The 18,137-nt window shown below is 50.1% G+C and overlaps 1 protein-coding gene across 17 annotated transcripts; it reads right to left on the bottom strand.

The window, feature by feature from the left end:
• Positions 1-991: 991 nt before the first annotated feature.
• LOC125983639 (rho GTPase-activating protein 44) lies at positions 992-17,227 on the bottom strand. Of its 17 annotated transcripts, XM_068653306.1 has the most exons (24): positions 16,911-17,225; positions 14,997-15,036; positions 14,808-14,927; positions 14,097-14,173; positions 13,916-14,027; positions 13,771-13,847; positions 13,297-13,411; positions 13,150-13,218; positions 12,964-13,045; positions 12,715-12,842; positions 11,929-12,040; positions 11,721-11,802; positions 11,503-11,583; positions 11,308-11,421; positions 11,145-11,236; positions 8,979-9,168; positions 8,454-8,471; positions 8,059-8,261; positions 7,346-7,436; positions 6,636-7,085; positions 5,963-6,108; positions 5,470-5,865; positions 3,010-3,153; positions 992-2,471 (listed from the first exon to the last, which is right to left on the bottom strand). In XM_068653306.1, the coding sequence occupies exons 1-24, from the start codon at positions 16,961-16,963 to the stop codon at positions 1,972-1,974; spliced, it is 3,492 nt and encodes a 1,163-aa protein (XP_068509407.1). In that variant the 5' UTR covers positions 16,964-17,225; the 3' UTR covers positions 992-1,971. The 17 variants fall into 17 exon arrangements, 16 of the variants coding, with proteins under 16 accessions (XP_068509407.1, XP_068509404.1, XP_049601018.2 ...); XM_068653303.1 differs by having other exon boundaries at positions 6,636-7,436; positions 8,059-8,349; positions 16,911-17,226; XM_049745061.2 differs by having other exon boundaries at positions 6,636-7,436; positions 8,059-8,256; positions 16,911-17,226.
• Positions 17,228-18,137: the final 910 nt, after the last annotated feature.

Here is an 18,137-nt window from a genome sequence, read left to right as displayed (position 1 = left end):
ATATATCATAAAATCGTAAATTTCCGTCGAATTTTAGGGGGTCGACTTATACACCGAGTCGACCTGTACACCGGCAAATACGGTAATTTAAATTTGCCGCACAGACGAGTTTGACTGCACCGAGCCGCCAGCCGGAAGTGACGTCTCATGACGTCTCAAGTTGTACGCGTTTAGCTTCAATGAATGTAAACAAAAAGAGAAGAGGGGCCAGCGCGGAGACGTCGGGCCAGGTTTGCGGCCAACCCAGCTCGCCTAGCCGTGCCATCCATTATCCTGGCGTACGTTCGTTCGCGGGACGACAAGATGGGTTGAGTTCGCCTGATAGGATCCACGAACCGGACCGTGCGTGCCTGCTGTGTGCTCGTGTTCACAGTGGCCTGGTTGACTGTCATCTTTCCGGACTCTGCTGTGCATCGGGAGCGGCTAGCGTGCTATCACTCTTATTGTTCATCTTCTTGTTTTATTTTTCCTGTGTTGTTTACTTGTATGTGCGTTGTGAACTCTGTCTTATCTTTCCGGACTCTGCTGTGCATCAGGAGCGGCTAGCGGGCTATCACTCTTATTGTTCATCTTCTTGTTTTATTTTTCCTGTGTTGTTTACTTGTATGTGCGTTGTGAACGCTGTCTTGACCCTGGGATAGTGAGAAACGTAATTTCGATCTCTTTGTGTGTCTTGACATGCGGAGGAATTGACAATAAAGGAGACTTTGAGACTTTGACTTTGAAAAGTATGTCGAAGCGTGACGGGAGGGGCACAATTCAGAAAATGTGCTCAGCTCAGCCCAAGTGAACTGCTAGATTCATCATATTCTGCGTCAAAAGAGGTTTCTGAATCGGATAAAATGATGCTAATATTGCCGCTAGAAACGGAGCTGTCGCTATCATCTGCCATGTTGTTTGGGTTTGTTGACATCCAGATGTACAACTTGTGACGTCACAGTAATGGCGCCGCCTATTTGGCTTCGTGCGGGACCCGATCGATAAACTGGCATTTCATTTCAGCTTTATTCTTAGTAATCTGTGTCCATTTTTAATTTCCAATGCGGCAAATGTGTTCACTTTATACATTCTATCAAATTCCGTTCTAATTGAAAAAAAAAAAGGGATGTCTCTAGCACTTTAAATAGTGTACATGTCTGACAATACAAACAGACTATCCTTTCCTCTGCTGTTACAAATAGCATCGGTGTACCTAATGTTGTGGCTTCTGTTTGACCACGGCAACACTTCACTTATTAGAATAGAACTAATCAGAACATAATTGCAAATCAAAATTCATACAATAAAATACAATCATAGAATATAAGACATGCCCACAGCTGTAATAAATCACCACTGGACCATTGCACTGCTCCTTCTGACCACTTAGGGACAGTGACAGTCAGCTAGATACGTATACAGTCCTCTTGCTTCAGCCCTCAGCTGCGAATATTGGTACAATATCTGTCTACGCGACATTTTGTATTGTTGGCATTAGCTAAATGGACATCCCGAGGACAAAGTGGTGTGTTCTGGTTAAGTGGACAATAGTTTGACAAACCTAAAATAAAGTAGAAATTAGCCATTTTTGCAGCACGTAGGCCAATTATAAGGGTGGATAGACAGACACAGACAACAGACAGACCGACCGAAATTTGGTGTGTTGGTGGGGAGGTAGGTATCATGGGTAGCTTTTCCCAATGCACTAGTCCAGGTGGCAGGCCCTGTTCTGCAACCATCTGCGCCGTTCCCCGCCCATGCAGTCAGGAGCGAGGAATGCGGAGGTTGAGGCACGCCCGAGGCCAGTTCTGCACCTGCATCGCTCGTCCTTGTTATCATGATTTCCATGGCATTCTACAGGCATGACGACGCCTCGCAGGAGGACGTCAGCGAGTGCCCGGTGTGCTACGAGATCCTGCGCGGGACGGAGAGAATCCTGAGCTGCGGACATGTGTTCTGTCACGACTGCCTGGTCAAGCTGCTGGTCAGCTTCTACGCCGAAGGACAAATTCGAGACACCCTTGCCTGTCCGGTGTGCAGACACCTCACCTTTATCAGGAAGCGGCAGGACGAGCAGCTGGCCTTGGCGCAGGGCAAGGGGCAGCCCGAGGAGGATGCAGAAAGAGGAGGAGGGGGGGGGCAGACATTGGAGGTGCCCGTCGGGAGGCCGCTCGCCCGGCTGGAGCTCGACACCACCTCGGCCGCTTCTCTTCGCGGGCGACTTCGGCGCTTCTTCTGCGCGGACTCCGAGCGTCTCCAGCGGCCGACACTCCTCCGCACGAGTCCGTGCAGCAACTCGGAGATCTTCGTCATCAGCGCCCGGGGGAGACCCATGACAGAGGACGACGCGTTTAGCGTGGTGTTGACGGTGGTTCGGCCGCCGAGGATTCGCCGGCGTCGGGTGTGCAGCACGGCTCGGTGCCTCGTGGTGCTCCTTTCCACCTTCACCGTGATGGCACTGGTGGCTGCCGTGCTGCCGTGGATCCTATTGGCTTAATGAGGATACAAACATGGACCACGATATGCCAAATACGAGCATCGACAGAGGTAGCACATGTGATTATTCACTAAATTCTGTATAGAAACTTGCGTGGGACCAAAAAAAAAAAAAAAGACTACGGTAAAAGTATAACTATGAAAATGTAATTAACACAAGACATGGATAAGTCAATGCACGTGATTGGGCACAGAAAGAGACTTGAGTACAAAAGAAAAGAGGCATTTTCCCAGTCACTTTCAATAATCTTGCACAAGTGTTATAAAATGAGATTCACCATGTTATATTCAACATTTGTATTGCTTAAGCTATGGATCGCGGGCATGCGAGCGGTATCTCATGAAGACCAGCCGCACGTTATACATAAACACAACAGCAGCAATCACAACAACAGCGATCATCAGTCTTAGCTGCAATTCCAAAACCCAGAGGAGCTGTTAACCGGCTTAAACAGTTTGAAACTGTTCTATGTCCCCACCCTTGACTTGAAGCCTGACTTGCGTGATTGCACAAGGCCGAGATGCATCGAGTACCTTTTCCTTCTGTGTCATCCCGCTTGGCCAGTCTTACAGGTTCCATGCATTGGGGGTGGGGACACGCCATTTCTTGTCTTCCTCCACGAACCAGAAAGTATAACGACTGGGAAGATATCATCATCAAAATGCCACGTGACAAGCCTAAGGTTTAAAAAAAAAAAAAAAAAAGGAGAAGTGTGACGTTTGTAGAAATGTAGCCTTTTGAGAGAGAGAGAGAGAGATCGATCTATTTAGTTCTGACATTCTGAATAAGGGTTGTGGCTTGGCTTCATAGTACACACGGACGGGCTGCACCTTGCTGCATAAGACTTGGCAGCAGCTTACGTGAAAAGGGCAGGTGACACGCCAAAACTTGACAGTGACACCGTTCGCATGATGTTCGTGCACGCCGGCCTGGCAGGCTGCATGGTTCTGCAAACGGGCTGCAAACTCCATAGAATCGGAACAAGAATAAATCAAACGTGCCACATTCAATCAGCCTCCTGTTAGAACCAAGCATGTCAGATATAGTCTGTCCATAGTTGTCCCTCCCCAAAAAACAAGCAAGCAAGCAGTGAGGGTACTTGCAATGTTGTCATGTGGTCACCACAACTACCTAGAGAATAAATATCACAATCAAGAAATTCTCCATAAACACACACACACTGATGCATACCGTACATCGCTTTGATAAAGTTTCATCCCAAAACAAAACAGCTTAACTTAAAGGTTTTACTTGTATAAAAAAAGAAGCTTGGTCATTCAGTTGCAGTAATCACTTGTCGAGGGAAGCCGCTTTCAATTGGGGCTCATTTGGTCACTGCTTGTTTGTATGGAATTTTGGCCCATAACAGCTGGCTGCACATTTGTTTTCGCACATGCATTCTTGAGACATTTTGGGGCAGCTGTCGGGTAATTTTGCGTCGTCTGTCTATTGAGGATAAAAGCTTCTGATTTGCTCTTGAGGTCTGCAACACGGCTGAGGTCCTGCTCGTTTTAGGCCCTCGGGATTTGCACTCAAGTTTGCATTCATAGATGAAACTGGCACGGGGTGCTGACGTTTTAGTGGGGTTGGAAAGGTTTTTGTTGAGGACCTCAAAAATACACATGCAAAAACAGGCATGTTGAGGCCCTCCCAAAGGGCCATTTGTTTGGAAGCAAATACAACAAAACACAATAAATGGCTTCCACTTTACTTTTGGACACAGTTGGATGTGGATGTAATTGCACTTTTTACTCCAAAGACAGACAGACGACAGACAGAGACAGAGAGAAAGACAGACGACCCTTTAGTCTCATTTACTGTCGGTGTAGCAGAACCACTACAGAGAAAAAAAGGGTCTGACTAAGTCTGAAGCATGTGAACAGAGGGCCTTGGTTGCTATTTTGCCCAAATCAACCTTTGCAGAGAGGGGAGTCACATTTAGCTGTGATGTTCTTGACAACCTATCGAGTCTGTGCCATTATTCCAAACGAGGGGACTCGCTCAAGTCCAAAAGAAGTAGCGGGTAATTCTCCACACAAGGATGCAGACCAATGATGTCCGCTTTATGGCTGTTTTGGAAGCTGGCATCGGTCATCGGCTACAGAAAAACTGAACACCCTGCTCAAATCGATGCATCCTTTTGTCACTTGTCGCTGGCAAAGCAAATGAGGCTTGGCATCTGCAAAGCGCCCATTTACGCAAAGGAGGGCAGTCAGACATTTCAACAAGAAACAGAGAGTTGTATGTGGGTGTGTCCGCCACCTCATAAAGGCCCTCCTCATATAGATGCTTCAAGAGGCAAAAAGAGAGAAACGCCCGAGGCCACTATTTGAGCCCAGTCGCCAATGAAGACGGTCGGCCCGTGAAGCAAAACGCACCGCAGCCCCGACGAGAGCGAGAGCATCACGCGGACGCAGCTGCATCGAAGGCAAACCCAAAAGAACCATGAACGCAGCACTCCGGCACAAGTAAACAAAACCGTGGGGGGATGGAGATAAGCTTGGGGATAAGCTCGAATCGGGTCTTTCCTCCGAAAGGCACTGCTGTCCTCGAGTTTTGCTTTTTCCTTCTGTTCTGGATGCACATTCTTCCTTTTCCTTCCTTTCTTTTTTCTGCCAATGAAGCCAAGCGATGCATTCTTCCGTCTGGCTTTTGGCACTGAGCCATGTCATAGAGTGGTGGCCAGCCGCTCCTCCTCATTGGCGGGCGGTGACCTTCTGCGGGGGGCGCCGCTAAACTCGTCGATGAGGCTGTCCAGGTTGATATTGATGGAGGGAATTTCGTAGTTGAAGATATCTAAAGCGAGGTGGGTGAACCAGAGGACGAGGACAAATGGGGTGGCAATGAAGTGGAGAAAACAAAAAGGGAAATCATGAACGAGAGCAGAAATGCGACGGCAAATCCGAGGAGGCTGCCCTACTACACTCGTCTGGCGTTGGACACAGTCACGGCCAGAGTAAGCCAAGGCCGCCGCAGCTGCATCTGGTGTTTACCTGTTGACATGCTCTCCCCCGGAGACAGTCCGTCAGTGAGGGCCGGCTCCGGTGGCTGAAGCGCCGGGGCTCGGACTGGGCCCGGGTCCCGACCACCCAAGCCGACAGGCGGCTGCGGCGGGGGCAGGCCGGGCCTCTGCCTGGGCCGTGACTTGGCGAGCGTCCCGGCCAGCGAGGGCAGCGAGGAAAGGGAGTGGGGTGCCCCCGAGAGAGGCTGCCCCGGGGAGCACGGTGGCAACGCTTGACCCGGAGCGCAGAGCAGTCCGTAAACGGAAGGCGTGCCGGGCGGGGTGGGCGATTGGCTGACTGGTGACGGCTGCCCGGCGGACTGGTCGGACAGTGCCACTGGCTGATAGTACGGGACCTTTGGAGGCTCGGGCGCCAATTTTTTGGAACCTGGGAGCACAAACGGCATGTTGTCACTCGATGTACGACAAGAAGACGAGACGCTGAGCTTGACGCCGAACTAACGCCGAGCTGACGCCGAGCTGACCTTTGCCCAGGCTGCGCGGGCTGCGCTCTCCAAGGCGGGGGCACGGACTGCAATTCTGCATACTGCCGCTAGGGAGCACTGTTGAACTTGCCGCTTGGATGCCTTTGTGGCCAATGACAGGGGAGAGCTCTTTACTCTTGGACGAACTGGCAAAAGCAGAAACGCATCAACATCAGTCGGAGCAGCTAGACACACAAAAATATCTGTTGGAGTTTTTCCGCACGCTATAGCACAGACATTTCTGTTCAATGTCTAGTGGACATCCACAATTATCTAGTGGAAAAAATTGTAGCTTTTGCACCGAAAGTAACTTTTCTTCTGTGGAAGCGTCCTTGGGACATATGATGGTACCTGTTTGATCATCGGCACTGTTAAAATGTGCTCTCTTTTTTATTGCTGGATGGGCAAATGCAGCAGCAAACTTGTGCAATACATACATTCTGATGGTATTTGACAGCAGCCGAATGTATTTAGCGTCTGTCTGGCTGCGTGTAACATCTTTGGTCTGCCAGGCAAGCCAAGTAAGAGGTTACAGTGCGCAAGGCGTGCCACTGGAGGGGGTGAGGAAAACGCAAATCCAGCAGGCGAGCGAGGCGAGGCGAGGCAAGGCGAGGCGAGGTGAGGCGAGAGGACAGACAAAGGGTGGCACCCACTCACGGAGCTGTCCATTTACCTAGTCGGCCTTGGGACTCCTCTCTCTCTGGCGCCGGGACAGGCGGCCCATGGCGGGGGCGCAGAGGGGGGATAGCCGAGGCACTGCTCGTGGCGGGCGAGCACCAGGGCGGGTTTGAGGAAAAGCGGCGATGCGTTACCGTCGCCGGGCGGGCTGTGCTTGGGGAAGTGCAGGCAGCTGGGCTTGGGGTTGGAATTGATGTCGAGCGAGGAGGACGAGGAGGAAGAGGAGGAGGACGGGAGTGGGGCCGGGGGTGCGAAGCCTGACCGGTGGTGCGGGGGCGAGGCCGGTGGCTGCGACTCAGGGCCCGGCGCCGCGGGACGGGCGCAGGGAGGGGGCTTGGGGTAGAAGTGGTAGTGGGAGGCGGCATGATAGGGAGGGGGCGGCCGGTTCTCCCCTGGGGGCGGCCGGGCCTGAGAGGTGTCCGGCCGATTGGCCCACACGTCTGAGCTGTAGATATTAAGAGAATAAGACAGCACAAAAGACTGGTGACTGAACAGGGAGAACGCTGGAGCGAGAGGAGGCGAAGCTGTGCAGATGATCGGGGAAAGCGGGTGGTGGTGGGGGGACAGTCGCTCCAAATCAAGAAGAGAAAAGAGAAGAGAAGCCTTTGAGGTAGGCGGTGCACCTCGGCGGGCGACACAGTCCTCTTTATGCAAATTAGGGCAAAAGAATTGAATTTCTACTTTTTGTACGATTGCAAAACCTACCGTCTTGTCCCGTGGGCCTGAACCCATGCACGCAACCGGGTCAGATCCCGCACTCGCCTCACAGACGCAAACACCCTTTCGCGGGAGCCATCTTGAGGGTGACACCGTATTGCAGTCGAGAGGCAAAAAAAGAAGGAGGAGACATAAATACAGTGGTGCCTTGACTCACAAATGCTACATGGGCTGTACTTGTCAAGCATTTCTCTAACTTTGGTACGCAGAGCATTTCCTCGTTCCCCTCCTGACGCCGTAGCATCAGGAGCAACCGGGAATCGGCTGTCTCACTCAAGGACAGTCCCGTGTGGTCACAATAGCCGGGCAGCCGACCTCCAACCTCTGGGTTGGGGACGACCACTCTATCCCTTAGCCTGGATAAAACTAAATTTAAGAGTAACTTGCCAATGTTGCTAATATCCCACGCTGTTCCGACAGTACATTTGTGATCATGAGCATCTGCTCTGAAGAGTCCAGACAAAAACCTGCTCTCTGTAAACACAACTACAAGGCTAGTTTCATTCGCCTGTTGATGGCATTTTTCATTGGATGCTAGCATTAAGCTAGCATACTTAAAAAGTCAGGTCACTCGTACGTCAAAGTACCACTGTAACTTGGAGCATCTGATTGTGGCGGTGAAAACGGTGATGATGATGACGTGTGGGGAAGAAATGACTAAAGCAGCAGCCGTGGCGGCAGTCCAAGCAGCGGCGTCTTACCTGACCCTTTCCACGGGGGGCGGAGTGGCGGGCGGCGAGACAGCCGGTGAGGCAGCTGGCGAGGCGGCCTGCTCGGTGGCGGCGAGCGGGTCGGCGGGCGTGGAGCAGACCCCTGGCGGGGTGCAGCTGCTCTTGCGGGCCAGCGTAGACGAGCCCTTGCGCGACATCCAGGAAGTATCCATGACCCGCACGCCCATGCTGGACTCACACACGCGCGCACACATATACGCACACATACACGCACACACACACGCACACACACACACACACACACGCGCACACACACACACACTTAAAACCCACGCACAAGGATTAGCTGAAATGAGAAGCGGCGCAACGCAAAACGGGCGTGTGGGAAAGATGTAGGGGGTGCGGGAGAGGCCATAATAGCGTACCTTTGGATTTTCCTAATGCTGCGTTAGTAAGGGGCAAGAGAGGGAAAAAAGGAGTTAAGACACTTGCTTCATGTACAGACTGCACAGCAACGTGCTGAAAACACACAAAGCAAAAGTGTCAATGAAATGTAGGGGGAATATACAACGAAGCCATTTTTTTGATTTTGCTGATCGCAACGGCCCCAGCGAGGCCCGCAATGAAAAAGAGTTTGACACCTCAGCTTCTGACGGGAGGACATTTTGGCTGGTTATTTTCCACTAGCTCTATGGTGTGTCGCCGGACCGTGTAGGAGGAGGATGGGAGAAATATTTCATGAGCGAACAAGGCAACGGGTTCAATTGGGCTGCGTCGCCGTGGAGACGGTGTGATTCATGCATGTATTCCAGCCAGATTGGTGCCGTTGAAGGAGGGTGGCACTACAGTAGATGGCTAAGCAAGACGGTGAAAATAAGTCACCTCTTGCCATGCTGAAAGAAATGCACAAGCGTTCGTGGGCGTGGTGTGGGATGCATCATCTTCGTTACCCATCCTTCTCCTTGTAGAATTCCAGCATCATGTTGTCCGTGGCAACGCTGAGGGGGCGCCGGCTCTGGTCGTGGTGCGGCCGCATGCGTTCCGACTGCTCCGTGTCGGGGGACGGCAGGGAGCTGTAGTTGCAGTTGTAGTTGACGTGGACGGGGCTGCCGTAACTGCCTGTCAGGTTGAAGTCCATCTCTGAATTGATGAAAAAAAAAGGGTGTGTGTGTGTGTGTGTGTGGGGGGGGGGGGGGGGGGGGGGTTGTACGTGAGGGCGTCAAACAGTCAAAAATATATCAATACAAACAGAAACGCCATTCATCCATTGCAGCTCCTGACAAATACTACTAGATGGGATTGTAATTCATGACAATTAATAAAAGAGGGGGCGGGCACACACATGTATGTGAGGGCGTCAAACTCGCAAACAGTCAAAAATACATTGATACAAACAGAAATGCCATTCATCCATTGCAGCTCCTGACAAATACTACTGGACGGGACTGTAATTAATGAGAATTATAAAAAGAACTGAAAAGAAAGAAATAATTAAATAGTCTGTGTATCATGTCATGCTCAAGTACCCATTGACAAGGTCAAATGGGTGCGTGCACGTGTGCGATGGCCACCGGTCGACAAGAAAATCTTTTGCTAAAAAATGAAATGAAAAAGACTGTCTCTCCTAAGATCAGTAAGCTGCAATAATTGGAGAGGATAAAGAATATATGCCTGAGATCATATTGTTAGTCTTCACGTGTTGCTACCATTTGCCGCGCAAAAACGTGTATCAACCGCAGCGTGGATGCAAGGTTTGTTGATCTGCTGTTGATGTGTTGCATCATGTATTAGCATAAAGCTATCAAACTTGTAAGTGAGGAGGTTCACTTAAAGCAGTGCTTCTCAATAATTTTCTGTGATGCGCCCCCGAGGGAGAAGAAAACATTTCGTGTCCCCCCCATGTTATTAACATTAAAGAAAACAAAATATAAATAAAAAAGAAAGATAAACTTACATAAAGAATAACTATTAATAACATTGTTTTTAGTCTGTAACAGAACAGATTCAATGTGCATCACTTTGCCTGAAATTAAAAATAAATTATAATTATTTAATCTATAAACATTTATGACCAACTGCCATTTTATGCTGGAAAAAATACAATAAAATAATAATAAACATACATAATATTAAATTAAATAACAGCAATAAATAATATTCAATTCAAAGTAATCAGTAACATTAACTCGGGAGCACAATATATAAAACATTTTAACCTACATAACCAAAATGAATAAAACAATTTGTGCTCAAAATGAGGCAGCATTACGGAGACCATATCCACGGCTGCAGGTAGTATCAGTTCTTCTGCAATGGTGTGTTTTTTTCTCGCACTGAGCAATTTGGTACGCTGCTTTATATGATACTTGCAGTGCTTGCTGATCGACTGAAGTAGCATTCACAAAGTGGGATCATTGTTGGCAATATTCAGCCCGTTTTCGCTGAAAAACCTCAAGCATCTTATCAGCGTGATTGGGGTGCAATGTCTTTAAGTGCCGCCTTAATATTTTTGTCTTCATACTATCCGCTGCCAACATTTTAAGGCAGAGTAAACACACCAGTCTTCCTCGTCTCCCACCGTAGCCACACTGAAGTACACTACATACGCTTCGTCATATTTCCTTGTCTTAGCTTTCGGGTGACTCTCATTTCTTTCATCTCCGTCTCTCTCCACCGTTCTTTTCAACCCTGTTAAATATTTTTCCATGGTGTCCCACTGCACTTTTTATTGCCTGCTCTGTACTGTGTGTGCCTATGTTCCGTGCGCTCAACACTATAGAGCGAATACTTCCTCCGCACACTCTTTCAGTGATACCGCCACTCCCACCTACTGCAGTGGATGTCTAATTACCCTTTAATCTAGTACAGCCAAAAGAAAAGCATGTTCCCTGGTGTCACACGCGCCCCCCCTTGGTATCGCCCCCTCACAGTAAATTTCAACTGGCAATGGCGAGGACCAGCTTGAAGCAAGTGCACTTTAGGACCTGCCCAACCACCATCGAGCATTCGCAGCTCCAATTTTTGCTTACAAATCAAAACCGAACCGGAGTGACGGCTCGTGTCTTGAATAACTGAAATCGAGCGACGCAGAATTCAAAGTAGATTGTGAAGCTCACTGCCAGGGAAGAACCAGTCGGCGTGCTGGATGATGGGCTCAATGATTCCGACCATCTGCAGCGACAGTGTGGTCAGCACCTCCGTCATGTCCCTGCGGAGAGCAGCCACATGCTGGGAATACCCGCCCAAGATGAGAAGCGCCCCATTGCTTTGGATACATACGGCTCGCTGTGCGTCCACAGTAAGTTGGGGCCCAGGACGATGGCCATGTTGCCTGGCGTCATCTTGTTGTAGTCCTGGTACTCGCTCAGTTTGGCTAAGAATTTGACCAGGTATCTGTGGCGTTCACGTACACGAGGTCAAAATAACCAGACAAACAAATAAATAAACAGGGACGGAAACAAGGACGGGCGTGACCTGAAGTTGTTTAAGTTGTCCGTGGGCAGCTTTGCACATGTTCCCATTAATGCTTGCAGTCTCTTGTCCATATCTTGAATGCTGCGCAAACACGAGAATGGCGGTGAATCCAGCAAGTTAACCGTACGTCCCAAAAGAAGGTGTATATTTTCTGCCAAGGTAATATATCTTGCCCGGCTCTCCCGAAAAAGTGTAGGAAAGGCGAGCGCGCCACTCACTTGGAGGCCTGGATCCACTCGTCATAAAGCTCCATGGTCATCAGCGGCTCGGGGAGTTCGCGCAGGTACGATTTGAGAGCACCTGTGGGGCACAGAAACACGTCTTCACTGTGGATATGCATGCTCGGCAAAATCCAGATAAAGCTGTCACTGAGACAGACAATATGAAAGTGCAGCCGTTGCAGGCTTGGTGGCGGGTGCGGCTAACCTGCGATGGCGTGTGGGTCCGAGGAGTACTCCTGTGCATCCAGAACGCCGCAGTCCAGGGAGGCTTTCAGCTTCTTCAGTTTGGAGGCCGACGGAGCCACTCGGAAAAGGCCCTGCAAGCGCAAATAACCAGCTCAGTGGCCTAGTAGTACAGTGTCCGCCCTGAGACTGGAAGGTTGTGGGTTCAAACCCCGGCCGGGTCATACCAAAGACTATAAAAATGGGACCCATTGCCTCCCTGCTTGGCACTCAGCATTAAGGGTTGGAATTGGGGGGTTAGATCACCAAATGATTCCCGAGCGCGGCACCGCTGCTGCTCACTGCTCCCCTCTCCCCCAGGGGATGGATCAAAATCACATGGGGATGGGTTAAATGCAGAGGACAAATTTCACCACACCCAGATGTGTGTGTGACGATGATCATTGGGACTTTTTTTTAACTTTAACTTTAAATATGGCACAAGTAAGCGCCTCCTCGTGGAACAAACAGAACTCCCTTCGTCACAGGCAAACTCAGTCGAGGTATAGCAGCCGCCGCCGCGGCTAGTGGTCGTGGCGCCGGGTAGCACAGAGCTGGACCAAATTCGCTAGGCTTGCACAACGAGTCGGCCATTTTGGTTTAAAGCTGCCATTTTAGGGCCATGTTCGGGCTTCCTTCAAAAATAAAATCCCAATCCAGAGTCTGAACGTTGCATGTGACGAAGGGCGGATTTCTTGCATTTTTCAAGCATTGCAGCCAAGGGGCCCAAGTTACCCTATTGCGAGCGGGCGGGCGCGCTTTGCTCTACCTCCTCTCGTAGGCCGCACTCCAGCAGTGCGGTAACGCAGGCTTCGATCGGGAAGGCGATTTCTCGGCCACTGATGTTCAGGTGCTCCTCCAGAGGCTTGCCGAAGGACGGCTTCTCGAGCCACGCCTCTGCAAGGCACAGCCCCGCCCGCACTCATGTCAGGGACTAATTCACACCGGTCTAACGTCTTTCTCACGCCTTGGTGCAGAAGGAGGCCATGTTGTAACAGGCAGACGCACGCAAGCTGACCTTGGTGCGCCCTAATTTGGGGCAGGATGGCGGTCAGAATCTCCAGTGACTTGCTGTGGTACTCCGCTTGCGTCTCCATGAGCTGCGGACACGTGGAGACGAGAACACAGTGCCACAGCGCCACTTTTGGTTCACGCATCTAAAAAACGCAGCAGGCAGCACAGATGGCCGCTGTGGCCTACTCACCGTCTGGAAGTAATTGGCATAGTCCACCTCTTTAGCCGCAAAAGCGTACATGTCGGCAGAGAGCTGATCCTGAAAGAAGGAAATGACAGAAATAGAATCTCGAGAGTATCGAAACGCCCGGCGGGAGGGATGGCGAGCCGCTCTTACCTTGCAGATCTCCATTCGAGTGGCCGCATCCTCCATCTCCTCTCGAAGCGAGTCGGACTTGGCGCCGGGCTGGAGGGTGCCGGGGTGGCTTGACGACTTGGACGACTGCTGGTATCTGGGGCCGTGGGCCAGCATTTCATGGGGGAGACGTATGGAAGCAAAGGCTCCACTTAGTAAGCTCAACTGACGCCTTCGTCGTCTGCATTTGGCCAATCCGGCCTCATGTGTCTCCTGCTGCGGTGACGGGCAAAATGAACCTCAAAGCCAAAATGGCAGACTTCCCGATTCTTTCCAAGCACGACTTTTGGGTGGATCTATCGAATGGGCGTCAAAGTGGCCGCGAGGGCTGAATTTGATTCCCTGTTGCGGGATATTTGGACTCTACCTCAGCGGGCCTTCTCGTTGTGTGGTAGCATTTCAATTCAAGTGCAATATCCTACCCAATTCCCACGAGAAGATATGAACGGGCTTCACCTTGTCCGCGACGAGTCCATGTCCAAGACCAATTTAGCTAAGTGCTTCCTTTGTTTCTGTATGTTGGGAATGTCCACCTAAGGACGAGGCGGGAGGTCATGAGGGCAGCGTCGCAGGGCGCACCCCGCCGAGCAGTCTCACGCACCTCGGCCAGCGTGGAGAGCGGCTCCACCACGTCTTGCTCCACCTGCAGCTCAAAGTCCATCAGCTCCTGGGCCAACTTCTCCTCCGCCTCTCCACACATCTTCAGCATCTTCCTGCGGGGACAAATGCGGTTGAGTGCAGCTCAACAAATAGGAGGAAAGGCATTGGCCACAGCTGCCTACCCCAAGAGGGCGTCATCGCCCAATACTGCCGCTCCCTCCGCCAGGCATTGGGCCAGGATGCTGAGCGGGAGCTTTTTCTGCACCGGAGATGAGAGGCAAACACGTCAGACGCTTTGCATTGAGCGATGAAGGGACCGCCATTCAGGATTACCCCCCACACACACACACACACACACACAAACACACTGAAATGGCCTTGTCCACACTCCCGCGCTACGGTAACCCACAACCGAAACGCGTGCATATGAACTTACAAACACCCCAGAGACACTTTCACACGCAAGCGGAACGCTCTCACACTCCCGACCGACTAAAACGCTCTCAGGCATACGACTGCAACGCTCTCGCTCACGTGACCACGATGGAAGCTCTCTCGCAATCGCTCTCAACCACATGGGAGAAATGTTCTCACACCAGGCAGGCGACTGAAAGGTTTTCACATGGTTTCCTCTCACTCACTCACTCACTCACTCACTCACTCACTCACTCACTCACTCACTCACTCACTCACTCACTCACTCACTCACTCACTCACTCACTCACTCACTCACTCACTCACTCACTCACTCACTCTCACACACACTCGAGAGATATGCCGTCGCATCCAGAAACTGAAAGAGTCTCGCACAAGAGAGCGACACGCATGTTTGGGCACCAATGTCTGAGAGCGTATGAAGTCGCAGATGGACAGCAAGGATGAGCGGTCCTCACGGAAGGCGACTTGAGTGATTTCCTCTCCACGTCGGCCCCTTGGTGGCCCTGTAGGCAGGCTGTCAGCTTCTTGTGAGCGCTGTGCGTGACTTGCTTGACCAGGTCCAAACGCTTTTCCACCTGCCACACGGCCCCACATTTGAAAAGCTGCCGGTGCACGCTCGCATGCACACTCTCCGCACTTCTCACCTGCAGAAGGTCTTCGCTCAGCACCTCAGTTTTTTCAGCCCTAAAGAGAGAAAAAGTCAGACGTGAAAAACAGGTCAAACTTGGGTGGATAAATGCAAGAAATGCAAAATGAAACATAACAGCAGTCCCTCGACAACTGAGCGTGAGGGTTTTGAATTCTCTAACACGCGGCACCTCAATTTTCATTCTTCTTCAGAATGCTAGAAAACAATCTGAATCCAAACGTACGTCAGAGCTTCTTGTTGGCAGGGGTGCAACGTGCATTCAAGTTAGTGAAGCATGTTGTGCGGGCCGTCCAAAGTTGAGGCAGGAAAAACAAAGATGTGGAGTATAGAGTTGGTCATTTATTGGCAAGATCTTGGATTGCTTAATGGCAGTCAGCACACATGGCAAGGCGGCACATAAACAACAGCTTCCTTATCCAGGTCAGCTTGTTTTATACTGCCCGGAAAGGCGGGAACTTGTCACATGACTATTTGGTATCTGTGAGTGTGAGGGGCGTCACCCCCCTCTGTGTGTGTGTGTGTGCCTATGTGTGTGTGTTTATACAGTTCTGTGTGTTGTATTCATGTTCTGCTTGAGCAGTTATGTTTATATGAACTAATGAAAAGAATTGCACACATATGAACATTAAAACGTACTACATGAGATTGTCTAACCTAACAAAATATGTACACATTGCTGTTGCTCTCTCTTCATTAGCCATTTCACAGTTCATGCTAACGTGCTCTTCAGCCAAATATACATTTCCACACAACATACTGTAAGTGAATTGCCCAATTATTCATTAAAACAAATACATAAACCCAACATTGTGGTTTTCGGCTGCTTAGTTCAACTCCGATCTTCTCAGTAGTTCTTTTTATAAGACCTTTCCGCCGGCTATTTGAACGCTGCATCGAGCTCTACTCGAGCAAAAGGCTGCCGTTTTCTGAGAACTGCATTGTGGAGCTGCATGAGACGAGGAGAAAGAAAGCGGTGTGTGCGCGTATGTGCGTGTTGTTGAAATCGACGTTAGGGCTGTGAGCCTTTCTGAGGACAAGAGGAAATACATTGAGCTTTATGCGTCAAGCTGCACTTGTGGGAGGAAGCGGATCCAATTACACAGCATCACATGAGACATGAAGTGGGCCAGCAAGTTGCCAGTGGAGACAAATGGCTTCCGGTCACGGTGTTATCTTTCAGGCTGGCTTCGTACAACGGCAAAAAAAATAAACAAAAATACTCCTCAGCGCAGCCGAAAAGACCGTCAATGGACTCAACGGCGATGCGCCGCAAATCGCAAGGCAAGCGCAAGTCCCTTAAGTCGAGCGCGACACTGGCAGCCTCTTCCAATTAAGCTAACACAAGAGCGACATTAGCCATTCTGCTTGGACCTCTATATACGTATCTTCATCTGCATCTTACTGCACATAAGTGAACAGGACAACACGACCTTCAGACATCCCACCATGCACGCTGATAGTGGGGGCGTGAGCCAAGGTGGGGGTGGGGTGAGGAATATGTTGGTGGGTGGCTCCCCTCCAAAGAGCTGACTGCGTAATGAAAATATTGCGCCATCCTCAATGCATCCATCATCCATAAAGCACGCAGCCGCGCTTCCAGTCATGCGTTCGTTAGATGCGACGCGATTTGCAGATCGGAAGCATTTCCGCGGGCAGGCTGAATGCGTGGGGGGCAATGCGCCTCCCACACGCTGCCTATGCGGTAACACGTGTCGGTGGACCTCACGCACGCGCAGCACGCACGCTGACGGACGACCGTATTGGACTAAATAATGCATTGATCTGAATTAGTAGATTAAACGGGAAATTTGAGGTAAACGCGGTGGGTTTGGGGTTCGCGCGTCAGGGAGGAGAAAGGGGGCAGCAGAATGGCGCAAATGAGTTGCGCACACCCCTGCGCGCGTCTTACCTTCCCACCGTTTGGTTGGCGAGCTGCCTCATCCGATTGAACTGCTTCTTCATCTTGAACTGAGCCACAATCAACGCCGACTTGTCCGCATTATTGTAATCGAATGATTCATCTTACAAATAATGACGTTCTAAAAGATGACGTTCGAATGAGGCGAAGCCAAGTTCATCATTTGCAGTCCATATCGCCTCATGCGCCCACAGGTACCCAAACGCTCGGTCCGCGCTTACAAGTTCCCAAAAGGACTGTGGGGCTGCATCGAACTCTCGCGCTCTGAACGCCCGCAAAAGGATGCCGGGGATGCTAACACAAGCACGAGCGCACACACACACACACGCATGAACACACACACACACACACACAAAAAGCAAGCAGGAGCGGCTGGGCAGCAATGCATTGTGGGAGATGGAGTCTGGATGAAAACGAGGGCCGGGAGCAACTTGATCACCATACCTGTACATCACTTGTAGAAAGAAATATACGGCTGGCATGTTATGTAAGATAGTTCGTTGTACTGACAAGAATAATACAAATAAAATGGATAGACCAACAATCACCAGGGAGGGAATGCTAGCTAACAGAAGACTCAGCTCAGCAAGTTGTAATCATGACATATTTGTCCCCAGAGGATAAAGAAAGCAAGTCTGTGTGTATGACACAAATGTAGTTTTATGTATTTATGACTGGATGATACCGGAAACATTTTTGCCTTTCAGGAACGGGGGCACATCACCTAGAAAGCTAATATTGCTATCTAGTGAATATAGTCTGTTCCTGCAACTAAATTAAAATAACCGCTTTAAATCTGTAACCCCGTAATTGTTTGGGTTGACAGTTTGTTTACAATTTGTCTGTTTGTGAAGAAGAAAAAAAGTATTAGCAACGTTCAAAAAATGAGTCCGCAAAGACCTTACGATTGGTAAGATTTGCGTATCCATACAGAGGTGATTGTGTTGAAATATTGACTTGTACTTGCCATATTGTTAATGTACCTTTTCTTTACATGATAATGACTGTATTTCATATTTTCCAGGACTAAAAATATCCAGGGTGAGTGTTCCCTGCGAGCATTTTGACGTCTAATAGATGTCTATTAGACGTCTATATGCTAACCAGACGTCTCGTCTACAACACGTCTAAAAATGGTCTAAAAGTGTAATAAATATAGACGTCTACACCATAGACGTCTAATAGACATCTCTCAGACGTCTATAGACGTCTATTAGA

Source organism: Syngnathus scovelli, chromosome 16, assembly GCF_024217435.2.
Source record: "Syngnathus scovelli strain Florida chromosome 16, RoL_Ssco_1.2, whole genome shotgun sequence".
Taxonomy (NCBI): domain Eukaryota; kingdom Metazoa; phylum Chordata; class Actinopteri; order Syngnathiformes; family Syngnathidae; genus Syngnathus; species Syngnathus scovelli.
The sequence above is the reverse complement of the archived record's forward strand: the minus strand, read 5'-3'. Positions and strand labels throughout refer to the sequence as shown.